Source organism: Myxocyprinus asiaticus, chromosome 34 (genome assembly GCF_019703515.2).
Source record: "Myxocyprinus asiaticus isolate MX2 ecotype Aquarium Trade chromosome 34, UBuf_Myxa_2, whole genome shotgun sequence".
NCBI classification, from domain to species: Eukaryota; Metazoa; Chordata; class Actinopteri; order Cypriniformes; family Catostomidae; genus Myxocyprinus; species Myxocyprinus asiaticus.
In genome coordinates this window covers 9,448,314-9,469,169 of record NC_059377.1, presented here as the reverse complement: position 1 = coordinate 9,469,169, position 20,856 = coordinate 9,448,314, and the positions used below count along the sequence as shown (strand labels likewise).

Genomic DNA, 20,856 nt, shown 5'->3' with positions numbered 1-20,856 from the left:
GCAAACTCTTTACATTATTCCAAACTTTTGGCCACCAGTGTATAACACAACACATAAAAAATTCAAAAGAACTGTCTCATGGGAACAATCCGTTCGAAAATCGAACTACACTGGTTACGATTTGAGTAATAGATTCAGTAGAGTAACAGCGCAGCAAAAACACTGTCAAAGTATTTCAATACGGTGTTCCATCAGCATTGTCGCAACAAATGGATCTCCCAAGGAGTTAAATAGAACCAAAAGTCATGAAAATCATTCAGTTCCAGTATGTTTTTAGAAAAATGGAACCGGCTCCGAATAAGAACTGGTTCTCAGTTCCCAACCCTACATGGTGCGGACAAGAACTCCCTTTTTCTGCTGTGGAAACACGTGGAACGGATATTGGGCACTGGCACTCTGGCGGTGGACAAGGGGCATTTGAAATGATCCAGACCTTGAAAAAAATAAAATAAATGTGCTTCAGTATAAGAAAGAGACGTACGGAACATGTAGTGACATGTAAATGCTGGAGCACCGCTGTTATCCGGCTATGCTGAGAAACCTGAAAGACAGCATTTTCTCAACAGACTCCATCCCTTCCACATATAGATAAGTTAAGAAACACGCTGCAGGCAACAAATAAAAAACATTTGGCTCGGCTTGACACTGTGGAACACTCAGACAGAATAACTGTGGTGCTGTGATGTCTTTTTAAACATGAGCCGCTGTTTGGTTTTGATTATCCATTTGTTAAGACTTCAAATGTTCATTCATATGAGAATGTTTAGAAAGGGACATATATCACAAATAACTGATTGGGGGCAATATACACCTTGCCATGTCATAACCTGCCTTTGCCAAGAAACCGCAAGACTAGCAGAGTCAAAGGTACTTCCTCATACCACTTCCTGTGTGATTTTACCTCTGAAAGCTGCCCGTCTACAGACTTGCTAGCCTGAAATAACACTCAGAATAACTCCAGAAAGCAGCTGGTTTGACTCTGTGAAGCTCTCTTTAAAATTATACTTTCAAAAACAGAAGTAACCAATTCAGTGAAGTTTTACTGTAAACATCCCAGTCTATTACCACACCATTTCTTAACACAAGTCAAACTAAGCAATATAACCCACTATTAATAACTATAAATAATGCACTGCTCTTTCTGTCTTGCACCTGTCTATTGTAGGCAAAATACAATACAATAAGGTATTTAGACTTTGTTTGGCTTGTCATTCTTTGGTACATTTATGCAAACATCAGAATGTTATGTTAGACTTATGTGGCATGATTGTGATAGCTCCAGTTTTTTTATTTCCATTTTAAGACACTGTTGTTTCAGGCAGTTGCTTTAACAGTGCTGGGAATCTGGGACACATTTTTTTTTTTATGAGTTTTAAGTAATGGGGGGTGTGAGCACCAAGCCCTTATCTTGACTCACTAAACAATTCCACATCGATGACACCATCATTATATGGCCACGCCAGCATAATCACTATGCAACCATGCTGTCATTCTGTACAGCATAACAAACATTTCTAGGAACATACTGAATTTAACCGTATAAAATTCCATTCATGACTTGACTCTGCAGTGAGGTGGGAAACCAAACCAAGTCATGATTTACTGGTTTTGATTGGTCTATCACTTTTTCCATTCACATAGGCAGTGATTTGTTTCTGGTATTCAGCAGCAGGTATAGCTGTCCGTACCTGATGCACTGAAGGAAGGAGGTGAGATGATCTGCTTGAATAACTGAAGTGATGGGCTATTAGAAAATGGCATGTAAAATTATGTGGGCAACTGCAACCAAGCAACTCTCAACAAATTTGATCAGGATGAGTTCAAATAAAGTTATTAATTTGGGACATGTTTTAAAACAACATGAAACAGCATTGACAACACATTTAACTTCAACTGTAATGTGACACACTGATGAGCCAAAACATTATGACCACCTGCCTAATATGCTGTTGATCCTCCGCCTGCCGCCTTAACAGCGCCAACCTGCCGAGGCATGGACTCTACAAGACCCCTGAAGGTGTCCTGTGGTATCTGGCACCAAGACATTAGCAGCAGGTGGAGCCACCATAGATCAGATTTGTTGGCCCAGCACATACCTCAGATACTCAATCGGATTGAGATCTGGAGAATTTGGAGGCCAGGGCAACACCTTGAACTCTTCATCATGTTCCTCAAACCATTCCCAAACAATGTGTGCAGGGTGGCAGGGCGCATTATCCCGCTGAAAGAGGCCACTGCCATCAGGGAATACCATTGCCATGAAGGGGTGTACCTGGACTGCAACAATGTTTAAGTAGGTGGCACGTGTCAAATTGACGTCCACATGAATGGCCGGACCCAGGGTTTCCCAACAGAACATTACCCAGAGCATCACACTCCTTCCATCGGCTTGTCGTCTTCCCACAGTGCATTCTGGTACCATCACTTTCCCAGGTAGATGGCGCACATGTGCATGGCCTTTCACGTTATGTAAAAGAAAATGGGACTCATCGGACCAGGCAACCTTCTTCCACTGCTTCAAGGTCCAGTTCTGATGCTCATGTGCCCATTGTAGGCACTTTCGATGGTGGACAGGGGTCATCATGGGCACTCTGACTGGTCTGTGGCTACGCAGCCCCATTCGCATCAGTCTAAGTGTTGACACACATTCCTCCCGTATCAATCATTAAAATTTCTTGCGATTTGTACCATAGTAGACCTTCTGTTGGTATGGACCAGACGGGAAAGACTTCATTGCCCCTGCGCAACGATGAGACTTGCTGGTTTGTGGTTTATCCCTTCTCAGACCACTGTCGGTAGGTATTCTACCACTGCTAACCTGACTGGGAACACCCCACAAGCCTTGCCGTTTCAGAGATGCTCTGACCCAGCCATCTGGCCATAACAATTTGGCCTTTGTCAAAGTCGCTCAGGTCTTTACTTCTGACCATTTCTCCTACATTTAACACGTTGACTACGAGAACCGATTGTTCGCTTACTATCAAATCTACCCAGACCTTGACATGTGCCCTTGTTAGGAGATGATCAACGTTATTCGCTTCACCTGTGAGTGGTCATAATGATTTTGCTCATCTGTGTATCTGTATGTATAGTGTCAAATAATGCATTGGCAATGTACACTTAAGTTTCTCTTGCCAATAAAACTTGATACAAATTAAATCTGCCCATATGATCCTATTATTAAAGTCCGCTGGAAAATGCCAGAAGATTTTTCCTGGATTCACTCACCGGAGAATCTGACATTTTTTAGCATTGACATACTGCTTTGATTTAGTACAAACTGACAAATTGTTGTATTGAGGGAGTGAAACACACACACTTCTTTAATCCTGTCATAATTTATTCACATCTCAATCACACACACACACAGAGTTAGAGGGCTGCCAACTTCAAATGACTCACATAAACAACAATTACTCTCAATGAGCATTCCCAAACAAGTACACACACACACAAACACACACACACGCAGGCCTGAAATAGTCAGGGCACTGGAGCCAGGCCACAGAGTGGATGGTTAGTGTGTGCAATTCTCCATATCATAATCAAAGCACTTCCACACACACACACACACAGGCCTGAAATAGTCAGGGCACTGGAGCCAGACCACAGAGTGGATGGTTAGTGTGTGCAATTCTCCATATCATAATCAAAGCACTTCCACACACACACACACACACACACACACACTCCAACACTGTCAAAATACACACTCCCACTCTGCCCCACCCACACCCAAATCCTATGCAGTTTACTCCAAAAAAAAAAAAAAAAAAGTGATGTAAACTCAATCTTGGACGTGATCAAGATTTCTCTTTTTCCTCCTCAAACACAAACCACTGTGTAACATAGTGACTCTCTGATTCACTTTCCAGAATCTGGCAAGCACACACATATTCTTTGTTATTGTGCAGGACAGAACAGAGACCAGAGAGATATGATCAGTCTGATCTGACAGCAGAGACTTCAGATTCTTTGCACAGTATTTCATCAGAGCCTATAAACTCAAAGACATGTTATACATTCGTCATCGACTTCCAATCAGAGTACAGACATTGGAGCTCATATGATTCACCTTCTGATTAGGGCTGAGTGAAAATATCGATTTTCCAATGCATCACAAACTTCATTTGAATGATCCTGATATACATTTTTAAATCCCAAGATCGGGGCCTGGGTAGCTCAGTGGTAAAATACGCTGGTTACCACCCCTGGAGTTCGCTAGTTCGCTAGTTTGAATCCCAGGGCGTGTTGAGTGACTCCAGCCAGGTCTCCTAAGCAACCAAATTGGCCCGGTTTCTAGGGAGGGTAGAGTCACATGGGGTAACCTCCTCGTGTTCGCTATAATGTGGTTTGTTCTCGGTGGGGCGCATGGTGAATTGAGCGTGGTTGTCGCGGTGAGTGGCATGAAGCCTCCACACGCGCTATGTCTCCGTGGCAATGCGCTCAACAAGCCACGTGATAAGATGCGCGGGTTGACTGTCTCAGACGCGGACGCAACTGGGGTTCGTCCTCCGCCACCCGGACTGAGGCGAATCACTATGTGACCACGAGGACTTAGAGCGCATTGGGAATTGGGCATTCCAAATTGGGAGAAAAAGGGGAAAAATCCCCCCCCCCAAAAAAATCCCAAGATCGATCATTAATTCTATGTGCAATCTACAATGCAAGTAAATAATTTGCATATGCAACCACATTTCACGCTTTGGGCTAAAAATGTCTGTGATTATAGCCACTGGCTGGTTCATTTTCAGATTTCAATATAAATTAGTATAATAAAGTATTTTAGCAAAGCAGTTCAGCACAGAGATCCTTTCACTGTGTATTGAGAGTAAAAGTTTGGTTTGACTTGCTCTGTGTAATCCGTGCCCAAAGATGAGATCCACGCAATACATTTGTCACTGAATAATGTCAAATCAGTCAGTTGTTGATCAAAAACAACAAAAATAGAAATATTTAATTCTAATCAGACATAGCACTGATTCGGTAAAGAAACCGTGCGACTCCTCTCTCATTGAACAATCTGTGCTCAACCAAAAAACACTGATGCTCATGGAACTGCCAGTATTCTTAAAGAGAAAGTACCGTTTTAGCACTTGTTCTATACATATCAATGTGAATACTTGTAAATGAATCATGCCCTCGGACCGTTATAAGGAATATTCCTGCCATTGTAGCATTTCAAGCTTGAAGTACCATTTTCATGTTTTCAGCAGGGGGCAACAAGCACAAATCCTAGCCGTAGGGTTGTCCCGATACCAAAATTTCAGTAGTTGGTACCAGAGTTTGTGAGCAGAGTGGAGTGGAGGCGGAGTAAGGAGCAGCATGATTTTGCCTGGGAAGGAAATCTGAGCGTCATTGTTTCTCCATGAACGCTCCATAATGAGTGTATCACCTGTTAATGGCCCATAATGCAGCATGAATTCACCATGTGTTAAACAGTGTTACACACTATTGACATGAAACAAAGATTGTAATCATATTACAATCTTTTTGTAATTTGTAATTGTAATTACATTACAGCCTGTTGTGGTCTGTGTCGACGCGACGCGCAGATACATATTTGAAGAGTTGCACGTCAAGCTTTGAACTGTGCAGCAGTGGTCTTTGCCTGGAGAGAGATGGATTTTTAAACCCATTTACAGTACTTCACAACATCCACTTCTCATCTGCCTTGGATCCTAGATAGAATTAAGGCCTATTCTCGCAAAGTCTGAATTATCGACATGAGAAACATGCACGACTTTAAATTTAAAATGAAACAACGGATCACTTTGAACTTCTTCACATCAGGTCCAAAATATCATATTGGAATGATCCGAAAAAATTTTTCTTTCATTCTAAGTCAACTGTTCTGATGCAGAACAATTCAGGTATCTTAGCCTTTTCCCAGATAATGGTAAAAACAGCATGGGATCTAAATAGTTTTGGTGCAAAAAAGCAAAAGACTTCAGTGTTGTTTGGTTGCATCGACAGACTTCATTTGACCAGGCCTTTCCTGTTTATCCAGTGCATTCAGATCACCCTCTATGACAGACTTGTGATAACATACTTACGTAATGTATCATCAACGAAAGCATCTGAATCCAGATAACACAATGGTCTGCACAATAACATAGCGGGTGCACAATGCAGTGTTCCACACAGACATACCAATTTATCACATCTCAGATACGCAACTACCTCTTTAAAGTGAACTGCTCAACCACAAAACTGGATCATTAATTGTTGACTGTAAAAGCACCATGCAGCCTGTGTGAAAAAATTGGTGCTAAAATCGTTGTAATTTACGGTGGATGACGTACCACATACCATAAAGCCTGAGATGAGGTGTGCTGGGCTACACCTGTGTCTGATGCTACTACTGACAGTGACTGACAACGCCTGTCAATCCAGTTCTAACAGTGGCTTGATTGGCAGGTGTTGACAGACACAGTTTGGTTATTCAGCTGCAAGCCAAGTCACAACAAGCCCTTTTATTCAGATCAGGGTAACTCAATTTTAGATATCTCAGGGACCCTTTTACAAATGTATAAAAAGAAAAAAAAATTGCGACGTGGATATACTACAGTATAAACGTTGTAGCCAAATCTCTACCGGTTGACACATTTACAACCCTGCTCTTTATTAAAAAGATAAGACATGTTTGTGATTACTGCAGTAGTGGTTGCACGATGACAATCACCACAAAAAAAAACTAAACAAAAAAAACCTGTCTATAAGTAGCACTGCTTTCGATAAATGAGAAGTAGTCTTCAGCATGAGTGTTACTGGCCTTCTAAATAAACTTTTTGATATTAGGCCAATACTGGAATACTGCTGACTCTTCAAGAGATCGAACTTACAGGGGTCTGGGTAGATCAGTAGTAAAAAGACACTGGCTACCACCTCTGGAGTTCGCTAGTTCGAATCCCAGGGTGTGCTGAGTGACTCCAGCCAGGTCTCCTAAGCAACCAAATTGGCCCGGTTGCTAGGGAGGGTAGAGTCACATGGGGTAACCTCCTCGTGGTCACTATAATGTGGTTCGTTCTCGGTGGGGCACATGGTGAGTTGAGCGTGGATGCCGCGGTGGATGGCATGAAGCCTCCACACGCGCTATGTCTCCGTGGCAACGCGCTCAACAAGCCACGTGATTAGATGCGTGGGTTGATGGTCTCAGATGCGGAGGCAACTGGGATTCATCCTCCACCACCCGGACTGAGGCGAATCACTATGCGACTAAGAGGACTTAAGCGCATTGGGAATTGGGCATTCCAAATTGGGTAAAAAAAAAAAAAAAAAAGATCGAACTTACTTGTGGCAAACTAAAGCATATGTGATCCAGCTGCTACAAACCAAGCTTTAAAAACCTCTATTGTGAACATACAGTAACGTAAGAAACAAATACATCCCTAAGAGGAGCTGATCTTACCTGAACAGTCTTCTTGATTCTGTGAGAGGGTCCGGGATACTCTGGAGAATACAAGTCTGTCAGGAACAAAGAGTTGATGAGTGTCGACTTCCCCAAACCTGATTCCCCTGCAGAATAAAGATGGAGAGATTACGTCAGAGATTTCAAGACATGTCTCACTTATAAGGTCTGTTGGCGTCTTGTGATTAGGCCTACACAGAATGTGCAGAAAGCTCTAATTTATAAAGTCCTACACATTCCCCACTCCTTGCATGTTTGTTTTTTTTAATATTTTGGCTAACTGGTGATCAATATTACTATGTATTTCTCAATCCTACGACACCAGTTGTGCTATGGACATGAATAGCCACGTTTCCACTATCAGGCCAGAGCGAGCCAGGGCTATAAACTGGTCAGCCGGGGCCAATAGCCTTGGACCTTGAGCCACGAGACCAAAATCGATCTCCACTCCTCCCATCGGGCCAATAGTCCCACAGTGTTGGCCTAAAACCTGCCCTGAATACGCCACCCTGGTGCCAACGTCACACACCCCACCCATTTCAGAAGCAAGAGGGAAGCTCAAGCTGAGGTATCAGACTCTGGAGACTAGCTAGCCCTCCAAATGAACACAAATTTGTACCGTGTACACAATTTTTTCTGTGTACAACTGTACCGTTGTCCGCTGGATACACAACTTGGCAAGTTCGGCGACAACATAATTACTCGCGTCTTCGTTTTCGGCAGTCGCTATCGCTCTGACGTTGAGCATTTTCATCAAATATTCAGAAGAGCCCTGATTTTGTCTACTGACCAGTACTGACGAGTCTCCATTCTCTGTTGATCTATTGAGGTAAGCTGGTAGCTAGATATGAAAAATTGGGAAATGAGTATCTTGGTGCTGAAACCTCTGACCTGACTCAGTGAAACTCCACTTTGACACTGACCCTGCCTCAATCCCCAGTTGTTCTTCTCTGGCTTGGCCCCGAAGAAGCACCGAGGATGCATGATGGTGTCCCGGAAGTGACAATGGGAACACAACTGGCCCTGGCACACAGTAGCATGCCCACATTTGGCCCGATAGGGGAAACGCGGCTAATGATACCTCAAATTATGTGGCTTGTAGGGGAAAGATGTGCTATAACCATACTTTTCTAAGACATCTTACTTGCGTTTTATGCCTTGCAAAAATAAAAAATAATAATAATAATTTTAAAAATCCCACAGACTTACACTGGAGGGGCCAAAGCCATCTCAATGGTATAGAATATCATGGAGACTTGGGGAGGGGCTCTTTTGATTTGGATCAGCAAGAAACTGTATTGTAACCACTCAGCAACACACTAGTATCGTGGCAGTGAGTTTTGGATGGGCAAGCACCACTCACATTTTCTTTAGAAAATGTAAAAATTTCTATTCCGCAGATTTCCCCTCACAATTAGCACAGAAAATGTGCATAAAAGTGGGCTGATTCTGCATGGGCCTACTTATCACTGCAGATCTATCAAACTCTCAATGCCTGAAGGAATTTTCCAGGTTAAATGTAAGTGAAGCCAAATCGACAGCATTTGTGGTATAATGATGGTTATCAAAAAAAAAATAAAAAAAAATAATTTTGATTTGTCCCTCTTACATAAAAAAAAAAAAGCAAAAACTGGGTTACAGTAGCCACTTTTCCACTATCGGGCCAGTGTGAGCCAGGGCTATCATCTGGCCAGCCGGGGCCAATAGCTTCGGAGCTCGAGCCGCTTTTCCACCATCATGCCAATAACCCTGCAGTGTTGCCCTAAAAACCAGCTTTAACACACCACCATGGTGCCAACATCACACACTCTGCCCACAAGCATGTTCACTAGTTAACTAGAATATAGACTTTACATTGTTTGTAAACATTAGCTAGCAAGATAAGTTAGTGTTGACAACTCAGCGACTGTAACTGCCATGGTGTCCTGAGTGGTCTCTCCACTAACAGTGGAACGATGTCTCAGCACACAGTCCATGATCTCGAACCATGGGAAGTTCTTTCTTTGGGACCGCTTTGACCATTGTGCGTTTTAACAAATTTGTACTGTACCCGCAATTTTGTAATTTTTCCCGATCCTGTACTGTTGTGCGCTGTATACACAACCTGGCAAGTTCAACGAAACTCCGACTTTGACATTGACACCGCCTCAATTTCCAGTTGGCCTTGTTTGGCCCAAGGGCCCCGAGAAAGCCCTGAGGTGGCACGATGAAGCCCCGGAAGAGACAGTGTGAAAGCAACTAGCACTGGAAACACGGCCAGTCAGGCAAATTACAATGGAATTGAATGGGGCCAATCTGTAAAAGATAAAATACTCACCGTTTCAAAAGTATAGCCACAAGATGTAAACAATGTGTGCTAACATTTTAGTGTGATAAAATCACTTACTAACCTTTTCTGTGTAAAGTTATATCCATTTTTACAACTTTGCTGCCATGACTACGTAACGCCATCAACCCTAAAAATTACTATTTAAACAACTTTACAGCTGAAATAACACTCAACTTTTAACAGAACAATTAATGTAACTGCATTTAAACCCCCCAAAAATGGGCCCCATTCACTTCATTGCAAGTGTCTCACTGTAACCTCTATATTTGCTTCTTATTTATTTTTTTAAAAGGAGAGACAAGTCAAAATTATTTTTTGTGGTAATTAACATTATAACACAAATGCTGTCAATTGAGCATAACTTGTATTGGACCCAGAAGTTTCCTATAACTTAACTCAGAAAACAGGAAATCAGCCTGAAGGAGTGGCCTAATTTGACCAGCTTTGACATGAACTTATATGGGGTCGTTCCCTGCCTGCATGCTAGGCAATTGTAGCTGGCATCTAAAAAATATTAGGTAACTTATTAGAATAATATTATTTGCTCCCAGTTCATACTAAACAAAAGTATTGCTGACATTTGATTTCCACAAACTTCCAATGCTCTCCCACAATGCATGTCTCCAACAAACAACAAGTGACATTTTCACAGAACAATTCCTCCAAGCATCCGAGAGCGATCTGTCAACTGGATGTTAGGCAAAGTGGTTTCTGTAAGACCTGAAACAAAGAGGACAGTGTGAAGGAAACTGGGTGCATGCTGGCACAGAGCAGCGCTAGGCTTCTCTCCTGACCTTTAACAAGTGCCCAACCCTGTGCCACTTACACAGCCAGCTGAAGAACCAGCCACTGCACACTTCAAAACAGGGAGAGAACCTTTCAACAAAGAAAACTCTCTTTCAAATCCTAAATATTTTTCAAAGGGTAGAACAACACTGACCTCACCATCGCAACAGAAACCTTTCCACTTTTTTTTTGGTCTGTTTCTCACACAATGCTAACATATGGCTTCAGAATACTTGGAATACTGCACAAAAGTCAGATGGACTACAATTATGTCTTTTTTTTTTGTCGTTTTTGGAGCTCAGCAGTGTCTGCAATCATTTGCTTTCATTATATGGAAAAGAGCAATGTGAATATACTAATAATAAGACTAATTTATGTCTCCCAAAATGAACACTCGCCAAGCACTAAATGTGTTCTCCGCGTCTTGCGGGTTATTCCAGGATTTTTGCAGAAAGCGCCGTTTGCTTAATGTGGCCAAGTAAACACATAAGTGGCATTCTAACAGATTTTTGAAGAGTGCGCATGTGCGTGAACAGACCGGAGCTCAACAACAAGTAAACAAAGTGGAAAAGAATTCAACATTTCTGAGAGTTCAGTGGGAAAAGCACATACACATTTATAAACACCTATGTAAAATATAGACAGTCCCTCACGTTCAGGTATGTGCGCTCGTACATTGGGGGAATCCCGGAATTTTATGTAAGAGGGGAAATCCTACTATTGCAGCGCAATTCCGCTGCATATCGCGATGGAAAGTTAAGGAAACAAACACAGCAACAACTCTGGAGTATCTGAAAATAAAGCAAAGCATCTGGGAATAAAAAATACCGTGTACCGGATATCATGTTTGTTATTTACACAAGCACTGTGGGTAAATTACATTGCTGTGGAGAAAGCTGCTTACTGACCGAGCTGCATGCATACAGGAGTAAAGTGTACGCCGCTGATACAATGCATGTAAATCAGAACACTGATTTCTCATAGTATGCCACTTTCTCGCAATAAGCGGCATTCTGGTGTCCATGTAAATGTAGTCACTGTTAGACATTGTTAGTAGAAATAGAGGGTGGAGTGTGAAAAAAGTTTAAATGAGACTTAACTTACTAGAAATCTACAGTGCTAAAAGGGCCCAAAGTTAAAGAAACACCCGTACATAATTATAATTCTCTAAAATATTTATTTTTATCTCCAGAACTCCATGTGGCACCACATAAGTAGAATATTCCTTGCATTCATCCACTAAAATACAACATGGGGAACACAATGATTCTTTCAAATCCTAAATATTTTCCATGAGGGCAGATTAACAGTGACCTCACTATCACAACAAAAACGTCTTCCACTCATGGCCTGGAGAGATGCAAAACCTTTTCTTTGAGTCAAAGAAAATGCGGCTCACAGAATGTGTTCTTTGAAAACAGGGGGCAAAATACAGTCTTCTTAAAAGTGTCATTATGAATTAGGGAAACAATAAAAGTAGACAGCAAGTGGCAAGCTGTGCTGCCTTTCTGCTGCGTCTTTGAAGTGAAACCAGTGCAGCTGAGTGACTCATGATGGTTGAGTTGCTGCAGTATGACACATGATACTGAATGCAGGTCGACCAGAGAGAATTTCATTGCTGCATAAAATTCACATATAATGCAGAAGCACCGTAACTTGCAGCTGTGCGAGGAAACTCATTTGTATAAACTGGAATAGTTCACCCAAAAATGAAAATTCTTTCATCATTTACTCACATCATTCCAAACCTGTATAACTTCTTCCGTGAAAAACAAAAAAGGAGAAGTATAGCAGATTGTTCATGCTGCTCTTTGTCTTATGAAAGTAAATGGTGATTTCATGTCTTCCAACTATGCGTGAGAAACAGACTAAGATTTATGCTTTTCAGTCTTTCGGTATTTGCTGAAAATCTTAAGCACAGTGGGTCAAATAGCTTTTGTAAGCAATTTGGAATGCCCAATTCCCACTACATAGTAGGTCCTCGTGGTGGCGCAGTTACTCACCTCAATCCGGGTGGCGGAGGACAAGTCTCAGTTGCCTCCGCTTCTGAGACAGTCAATCTGCGCATCTTATCACATGGCTCGTTGTGCATGACACCACAGAGACTCACAGCATGTGGAGGCTCAGGTTACTCTCCGCAATCCATGCACAACTTACCATGCACCCCATTGAGAATGAGAACCACTAATCGCGACCAGAAGGAGGTTACCCCATGTGACTCTACCCTCCCAAGCAACCGGGCCAATTTGGTTGCTTAGGAGAACTGGCTAGAGTCACTCAACACACCCTGGATTCTAACTCGCGACTCTAGGGGTGGTAGTCAGTGTCAATACTCGCTGAGCTACCCAGGCCCCCACTTTTGTACATTTTTAAAACATCCAATTCCTAATCAAAACAATAATCTGATGGCAAAATATGGTGGGTGTGTGGCAAAATAGCTATACATGTACAGTGGCAAGAACAAGAATGTGAACCCATTGTAATTAGCTAGTTTTTTGCATTAATTGGACTAAGACAATATGCTTAAGCTAAAAACACACAAACAATTATAATCTTTCATGTCTTTATTAAACATCCTGTTAAACATCCCATTAAACATTCAAAGCACTGTGGAAAAAGTAAGAGAACCCTTGGATTTAATAATTGGATGATCCTTTGGCAGGAATAATCTCAAACAAGCATTTCCGGGAGCTGTGGATTAGATTTGCACAATGTTCAGAAGGAATTTTGGACCATTCTTCCTTACAGAACTGCTTCAGCTCAGCCATATTCTTGGGATGTCTGGTGTGAACGGCTCTCAAGGTCATTCCAGAGCATCTCTATTAGGTTTTGGTCTGGGCTCTGACTGGGCCACTCCAAAAGGTGGAATTTCTTTTTTTTTAAGCCATTCTGTAGTGGATTTACTTCAATGTTTAGGGTCATTGTCCTGCTGCATCACGCAACTTCTACTGAGCTTCAGCTGGCACACAGCCACCCTGACATTATCCTGTAGGATATCTTGATAAACTTGGGAATTCATTTTTCCCTCGATGATGACAAGTGGTCCAGGCCCCGAAGCAGCGAAACAGCAAAGCAGCCCCAAATCAAGATGCTACCTCCACCATACTTCACCGCTGGGAGGATATTTTCAAGTTGGTATGTGGTGCCATTTTTTACACCATACATAGTGCTGCGTGTTCTTCCCAAATGATTCAACCTTAGTTGAATAGTTCAACCAGAAGTGTAGTGGAGTGTCAAGGTGGTCTTTGGCAAACTTCAGGTGCGCAGCAATGTTTTTGTTGGAAAGCAGTGGCTTCCTTCGTGGTGTCCTGCTATGTCTTCCATATAGTAGACTCATGAACAGAGATGTTAACCAGTTCCAATGATTCCTTCCTTGAAGTCTTTAGCTGCCACTCTACTTCTTTCGTACCTTATTCAGCATTCTGTGGTGTACCTTTTGAGTCATCTTGGCTGGACAGCCACTTCTAGGGAGAGTAGCCACAGTACTAAATCGTCACCATTTATAGACAATTTGTCTGACTGTGGACAGATGAATATTTAAGCTCTTCGAGATAACTTTTTCCAGCATTATGCAAAGCAACAGTTCTTGATCGTAGGTCTTCTGAGATCTCTTTTTTGTGAGGCATGGTTTACGTCAGCAGATGCTTCTTGTGAATAGCAAACTCAAAATGTCTGAGTGCTTTTTATAAGTCAAAGTAGCTCTAACGCATACCTCCAATTTCATTAAATTATTATAATTTTTTTTTGGATTTTCTCCTGTTTTCTCCCTAATCTGGCATGCCCAGTTCCCAGTGCGCTCTAAGTCCTCGTGGTGGCGGAGAACGAATCTCAGTTGCCTCCGCGTCTGAGACCGTCAATCCACGCATCTTATCACGTGGCTTGTTGAGCGCATTACTGCGGAGACCTAGCGCATGTGGAGGCTTCACGCTATTCTCCGTGGCATCCACGCACAACTCACCACGTGCCCCACCGAGAGCGAGAACCACATTATAGCAACCACGAGGAGGTTAACCCAACGTGACTCTACCCACCCTAGCAACCGGGCCAACTGGTTGCTTAGGAAACCTGACTGGAGTCACTCAGCACGCCCTGGATTCGAACTTGGACTCCAGGTGTGGTAGTCAGCGTCTTTACTTACTGAGCTACCCAGGCCTCCCCCAAAATCTCGTTTCATTAATTGGATGTCAGGTTTGCCAACTCCTGATTCTAATTAGCTTTTGTTGACGTCATTAGCCTAGGGGTTCACACACTTTTTCCAACCTACACTGTGAATGTTTGAATGATGTATTCATTATGTACAAGAACAATGCAATAATTTGTGTTATTAGTTAAACAGATTGTGTTTGTTCATTATTGTAACTTAGATGAAGATCAAACTAGATTTTAAGACAAATTTATACATAAACGCAGGTGATTCCAAAGGGTTCACATACTTTTTCTTGCCACTGTATGTATATTTTTTTTGGTTAATCCATATTGGCCAAAAATCTGCATGCCTTCTTTTGTGTCACTTTTAGAGAATCACAGCCCCAGACCACATTATGAAAGAGCACTCTGGATATTTAACAATATTTCTTCTTTAGTGTTCCACAGAACAAATAAAGCCGTTGGAATGGCATTAGAGTGAGTAAATAATGACAGAATTGCATTTGTTTTGTGAACTATCCCTAGAAGTAGTGAGGCTCTGAATCACAACTGTGAGCAAGAGTTTTATAGAGTCCTTCATTTAATTCTGCCAGTTTCAGCAATGATGACAGATCATGGCTTTCCTGTCAGCTGCCCAAAAATGCAAAACAGTGGTATCTGCAACCCGCCCTGTCTCATTGCATTACGAAACTCAGACTCACTGTTTGTTCGGTTTCAAATCCTTTGTTTAAAAAAAAAAAAAAAAAAAAAAAAACACATTACACACAACAAGCATCCATTTAACCTTCAGTATTTCACAACAGACCTGCTCAAAACACAGTAAAATACTACTATGCTGTTGCAATCAAACCAAGTGCAAGTCACTGCCAGTGGAGCACAGCCGCCCCGCTCAGAACAAACCACAGCAGGCGGATCGGTGAGAGTCCAGCTCACTTCCTTTAAAGGAAATATCCCACAGCTGTTTAAACCATCGCATGATTGGGGTGGGGGGGAGCTGGAAGCAGGAAAAGCTCGGGCCTTTGCAGGGAGGGAGAGAGAATTTACCACAAACTCATCCGAAGAACTTTCACTTGCATGGATATAAACAGAACGTGGGAAAGAGAGTGGGCCAGTTGGAAGATGGAGAACTGTATGTCGACTTCTCCTTTAACTGAATCTAAAGCTCAACTGCAAGGCATTGTTTGCTGCAGAATTTTCCCCCTACCCCCAAAATTGGTCATAACTACAAAACTAAACAAGCAAACAAAAAATGTTGTAGCAATGTTTTATTGAATTATAATACCATTCATTACAACAAAATTATTTTGTGAAAGTGTATTTTACACAATATGCTATTTAAACATCTAGTCAATGGTTGAGTAAATATTAGGAAATAAGTATTGCCATTCTTATTGGATTTACTGCCCTCAGCAACCTTTAATCAAATTATGATTTATCATTTCATTATTTTAACAGAACAGATTGTTGGAAATGGTCCTTTTCCAAAGACTTTTTATTAAGATATTTTATCATTAATTTGTATACATTTCCACTAAATACATCAAAACTCATAATGTGATTGTGTATCTTTAACTACACATTGTCATATCAACAACCATCCACGTATAACTCTGAAATCAAAAGTTCATTTCAAGACGGACATGACTAAATAAATAACTTGCGATACAGTAAGTTTTTCATCCACTAAAAAGATTGGGAGTCATTCCTTCAGGAGGAAGCGGTGTATGTTTTGCGGTGTAGATAAAAAAAAAAAAACAGCTCATAAGAGTCATTCATTTGGGAATCAGACTACACCGGTCACGCTGTATGTTTCACGTAGTAGATTCAATAGAACTGGCTCACAAAAGTCATTCTTTTGGGGATCAGACAACACTGGCTGCGCTATTTAGTTTTGTGCAGTAGAATTAAAAGAACCGGTTCATAGGAGTCATTCATACGGGAATCAGCAACACTGGTCACGTTGTATGTTTTCCGCAGTAGATTCAAAAGAACCAGCTCACAAGAGTCATTCATTGGGGAATCAGAATACACTGGTCGCGCTGTATGTTTCACGATGTAGATTCAAAAGAACCAACTCACAAGAGTCATTCATTTGGGAATCAGGCTACACTGGTTGCGCTGTATGTTTCATGCTGTAGATTCAAAAGAACCAACTCACAAGAGTCATTCTTTTGGGAATCAGACTACACTGGTCGCGCTGTATGTTTCATGCTGTAGATTCAAAAGAACCAACTCACAAGAGTCAATCATTTGGGAATCAGACTACACTGGTCGCGCTGTATGTTTCATGCTGTAGATTCAAAAGAACCAACTCACAAGAGTCAATCATTTGGGAATCAGACTACACTGGCCGCGTTGTATGTTTTGTGCTGCTGATTCAGTAGTGGTGTTACAGTGCCACTGAACGGTAGCAGGAAACACTGTCAGCATGGTTGAATGCACATTCAAGAACCGTTAACGGTACCGAAAGTCAAATTGCTTAATGTTGCAGATTGTTTGGGGAGTGTAAACTCCCTTTTTATCAGCCAAAAGCTCAAAAAAGATAGAGAGAGCTGGTTATGTTTGACAGTCGCTGCACTTTTTCAATTACTCTGTGATTCTTATTACATGCTGTATAGAAAATTGGCATCTAAAAGCCAGTTTCCTGCCTAACATGAAGCAGAGTGGGGAAACTCCAGGGCGTAGCAACACAAACACTCCTCCCAAACCCTGTGGAGCTGGAACTGTGGAATACTGACATTTCAGTCCTTCCCAATGCAGCTTCTGCTCTGGATTACATCTGGAGTGTGCAGGACACAAGGTGACCCCAGTAGGTGTCAGATTCAGGTTATGTTGTGGTTGGAATGTGTGTAGGGCTGAAAGTGGAGGTAGATACGAGCCTTCAGGACAAGCTGAATGAATGAGATTACAGGAAACTTCCTACCCGCTAGGCCAGCGTTAGGACACACACACACACATTCCAAAGGAGGGGGAAAAACCCCGGCTCCGTCAAGAAATGGGAAGCACATTTGTTTTAAAAGTGCGTTTCTTCGAGCTCTGCTCCCTCGCTCTGTTCTGCTCTGTGAAATCCATCGCTAATGCATTTTAGCAGACAGCTGCCAGTGCCTGGCATGAAGCTGTCCGTGTGAAACTCTATACTGCTAGACACATGAGAGTGTATAATCCACATACCGCTACATGTTGGGTCACCCCCCCCACCCCCCGACCCCCACCATCCCTAAACATAGCACTTTCATCAACATTTTACTCTCAAGCTTTGCTCCATATGTTGCAAAATTCAAGAGACAATATGTTTTTAAAGGAATAGTTCACACAAATGAAAATGTTTTCTTCATTTACTCACCCTCATTCTGTTCCAAACACACATGACTTTCTTCCGTGGAACAATAAAGATGCTTAGCAGAATATCTACAGAATATTTTTCAACATACAACAGAAATAAAAATGGGGTGTCAAGCTCCAAAAATGCAATAAACACAAGTACAAAAGTGAATAAAGTGCAGAAGTCAAATGGACTACTTTTATGATACTTTATGGTGCATTTTATTGTTACATTTAGGAGCTTGACAACCCAACTCCCCCTTTTTTTTTTTCTATGAAATGATTCTTTGATTCTTCAACAGGTGGGTCATTGACAAATTAGGTTGTCCAAGGTGATAAAAAATTAGAAATCTAGTTTAAAACATGCAGTTTTAAGTTCACAGAAATAACATTTTTGAGTCAATGTTGGTTTCACAAATTTCTGAGAAACATTTATATCTTTTTCTACAAAAAATAACAAATAGTGTTAATGACTTAAATGTCATGTGGTATAACCATTAAGTATAAATGTATTAAATACTTTCCTTGCACATTGAAAATATGTGCAATGTGCACATATGAAGAGTGAGCTTCATTAATTTCAAGAAAGTTTTCAAACATATTTTTCAAGGTGAAATTTATTTATTTTTTTCACAAATATCATGAATGTTTGAGTCAAGAATATCAAGATGTTGTTTCAGGGTTACACCAAAAGACCTGAACAAAACGTGCATTTTCAAACAATGTCTGTATGACTTTTAAATAAAAATATATATTTTTTAAACTTCACAGTCTTGGGGGTCTAAAGAGATCATCTCTGTTTTGTTGTTGTTGTTTTTTGTCATATGAAAACAAAATGGAATTAGTTGAAAAACTATTCCTTTAAAATGTCTATCAAAAGTTAGACAAAAAAAAAGTTTGAGCTTCCAAAAGGCTTGTTTAAGGCTATTTGGTTATCAGTCCTGCAAATGACAAATGAGCTGGTATTTGCCAGAGGGAAAGAGAGGAATTCAGTGGGCAGCAGTGGAATAAACATGATAGAAGTTACTCACCAACAACCATAAGAGTAAACTCGAAGCCTCTCTTCACAGACTTTCTGTACACTTGGTTGGGGAGGTTGGCGAACCCCACGTACCCCTCAAGGTTCTTCTGTTGCTGTAGACCAAAACCAAACACAGTCAATGACTTTAGCATCTGGCACGTCTGTCTGACAAAACACTACAAATGAGAAACATGTAGGTGGCCATGCTCCATGACTAGACGAACATACTGTTAAAAGAAAAGCCTTTGAAAACAGAGAAAACATTTTCAAACTAATGCATAGTAACCTGGTTAGACTAAAGCAATTGGCAACTGCACCCCTCTCCTTCAATATTAGTCTAAATGCGAACAGAGCGGGATGAGTAACATACAGAAGTTTGATCATTTCTAAACCTATACCTATATTAGGTGCAACAAAAGTCATAAAAATGCTGTTGAGGTGTTTGAAATGATTGCATGCATACTTACTGCTACTTTGGAGAGCATTCAGGTTATGTTGTTCCACAGATGAATAGATGGACAGTGATGAAGAGATGACCAGATTCCACCAGGCAACAGATGCAACCAGAACCAAAAGAGAAAGAGAATGAGATTAGGATATCAGCTCAAGTTCATGAAGAGCTTTACTTCTATAATTGTTTCCTTGTGATCCTCAAAGATTTTCACTAAGGCGACGGGATCTGACCGCTCAATCTCAGCTGTCAATCAAACCCACAATGATAACACAATGAGCAACTGCACGGTCTTTGATAGTTATTGCATTCTCCAAATCTGTGAGGCCACAAGTGACTCTCCAGCCTGGTTTACACCTGGTATTAACATCCGTCTCAGTCCGAGTCAGAAACTAGAAATGACACACGTCTCTCTCACACACAAGGCTCTGTTAATATCAACCTGCTTTTGTCCCCATAAATACAAAAATGCACTGCCTGTAGTGTTTGTCAAATGCTGCACAACATTGTCAGAAATGAACTTATTCTTTAATAAGGGGCCATTTTTTGCTACATTTTAGTAAGGACACATTTTAGATACAGTAATTATCCATTCCCCCTGTTAGATTATACAGGTCTCTGCTATCTACCATCATAATTTTGATATATTTGAGCCCAACAATATGAAAGTAAAAAAATCTAAATTTAATTTTCCATAGGCGAATTGATATTTAAGTATTATGAACCTTTATATACAGACCTAAGCTCAAATCATGAGCTTTTCCCGACATCAGCCATATTGCCTCTATGCCATTTTAAATTCTATTCAAAAGTAATGTATCTTTTGAATGCTTTGTATGATTAAAAAAAAAATTGGCATGCATCATCGACATCATGTTCCACAATTTTGTGTGCCGACTCTAAACTTGGCATGTCTCTTTGCCATCAGTGAGACATGTCAACTGAGTGGTGCAGTGTGTACATTTCTGGACAATAGTTCCAAAGGTTCGGGGTTTGATCCCCATGTAGCCAAGTCTTACAGTTGAATTTTTGTTGTACTGAAGCTTTTTGTATTGTGCTTACTGAATAGTTGCAGGGCTTGTCCCTGATCACTGCTGCTTGCAAGTAGCCTATTCTTATTGGTCATCTTCCTCTTTTTCCCCAACAGGAGTTTAAGGTAGCACTATGAACCTTACATAGGAAAATGATGTTATTTGGCACACTGATAGGGGCTGGAACTAATAGCCCCTTGACCAAGTTTGGGGTCCCTGGCCAAACTCCATAGCGCCACCACCAGTTCAAACATTCACTTTACTGTTGCACATAACATTTGAACTGTTTGGTCCACAGAAAAAATTCTTGCTTCCTCTGATGATTGGAATGGTACTCTTCTATGATGATTGCAATGTTCC

At 41.2% G+C, this 20,856-nt stretch overlaps 1 protein-coding gene across 3 annotated transcripts in view; it reads right to left on the bottom strand.

The window, feature by feature from the left end:
- The window catches only part of LOC127424846 (septin-7), a 184,737-nt gene that overhangs the window by 36,610 nt on the left and 127,271 nt on the right, over positions 1-20,856 (bottom strand). For 2 of the 3 annotated variants that reach the window (XM_051670329.1, XM_051670330.1), the window contains exons 1-3: positions 19,482-19,514; positions 19,025-19,127; positions 7,412-7,518 (exon numbers count right to left, since the gene is read on the bottom strand). In XM_051670329.1, the coding sequence (XP_051526289.1) occupies positions 7,412-7,518; positions 19,025-19,127; positions 19,482-19,499 (228 nt within the window). In that variant the 5' untranslated portion in view covers positions 19,500-19,514. Of the gene's footprint in view, positions 1-7,411; positions 7,519-19,024; positions 19,128-19,481; positions 19,515-20,856 lie in introns of those variants that run through there. The other variant, XM_051670331.1, reaches the window with a different exon arrangement.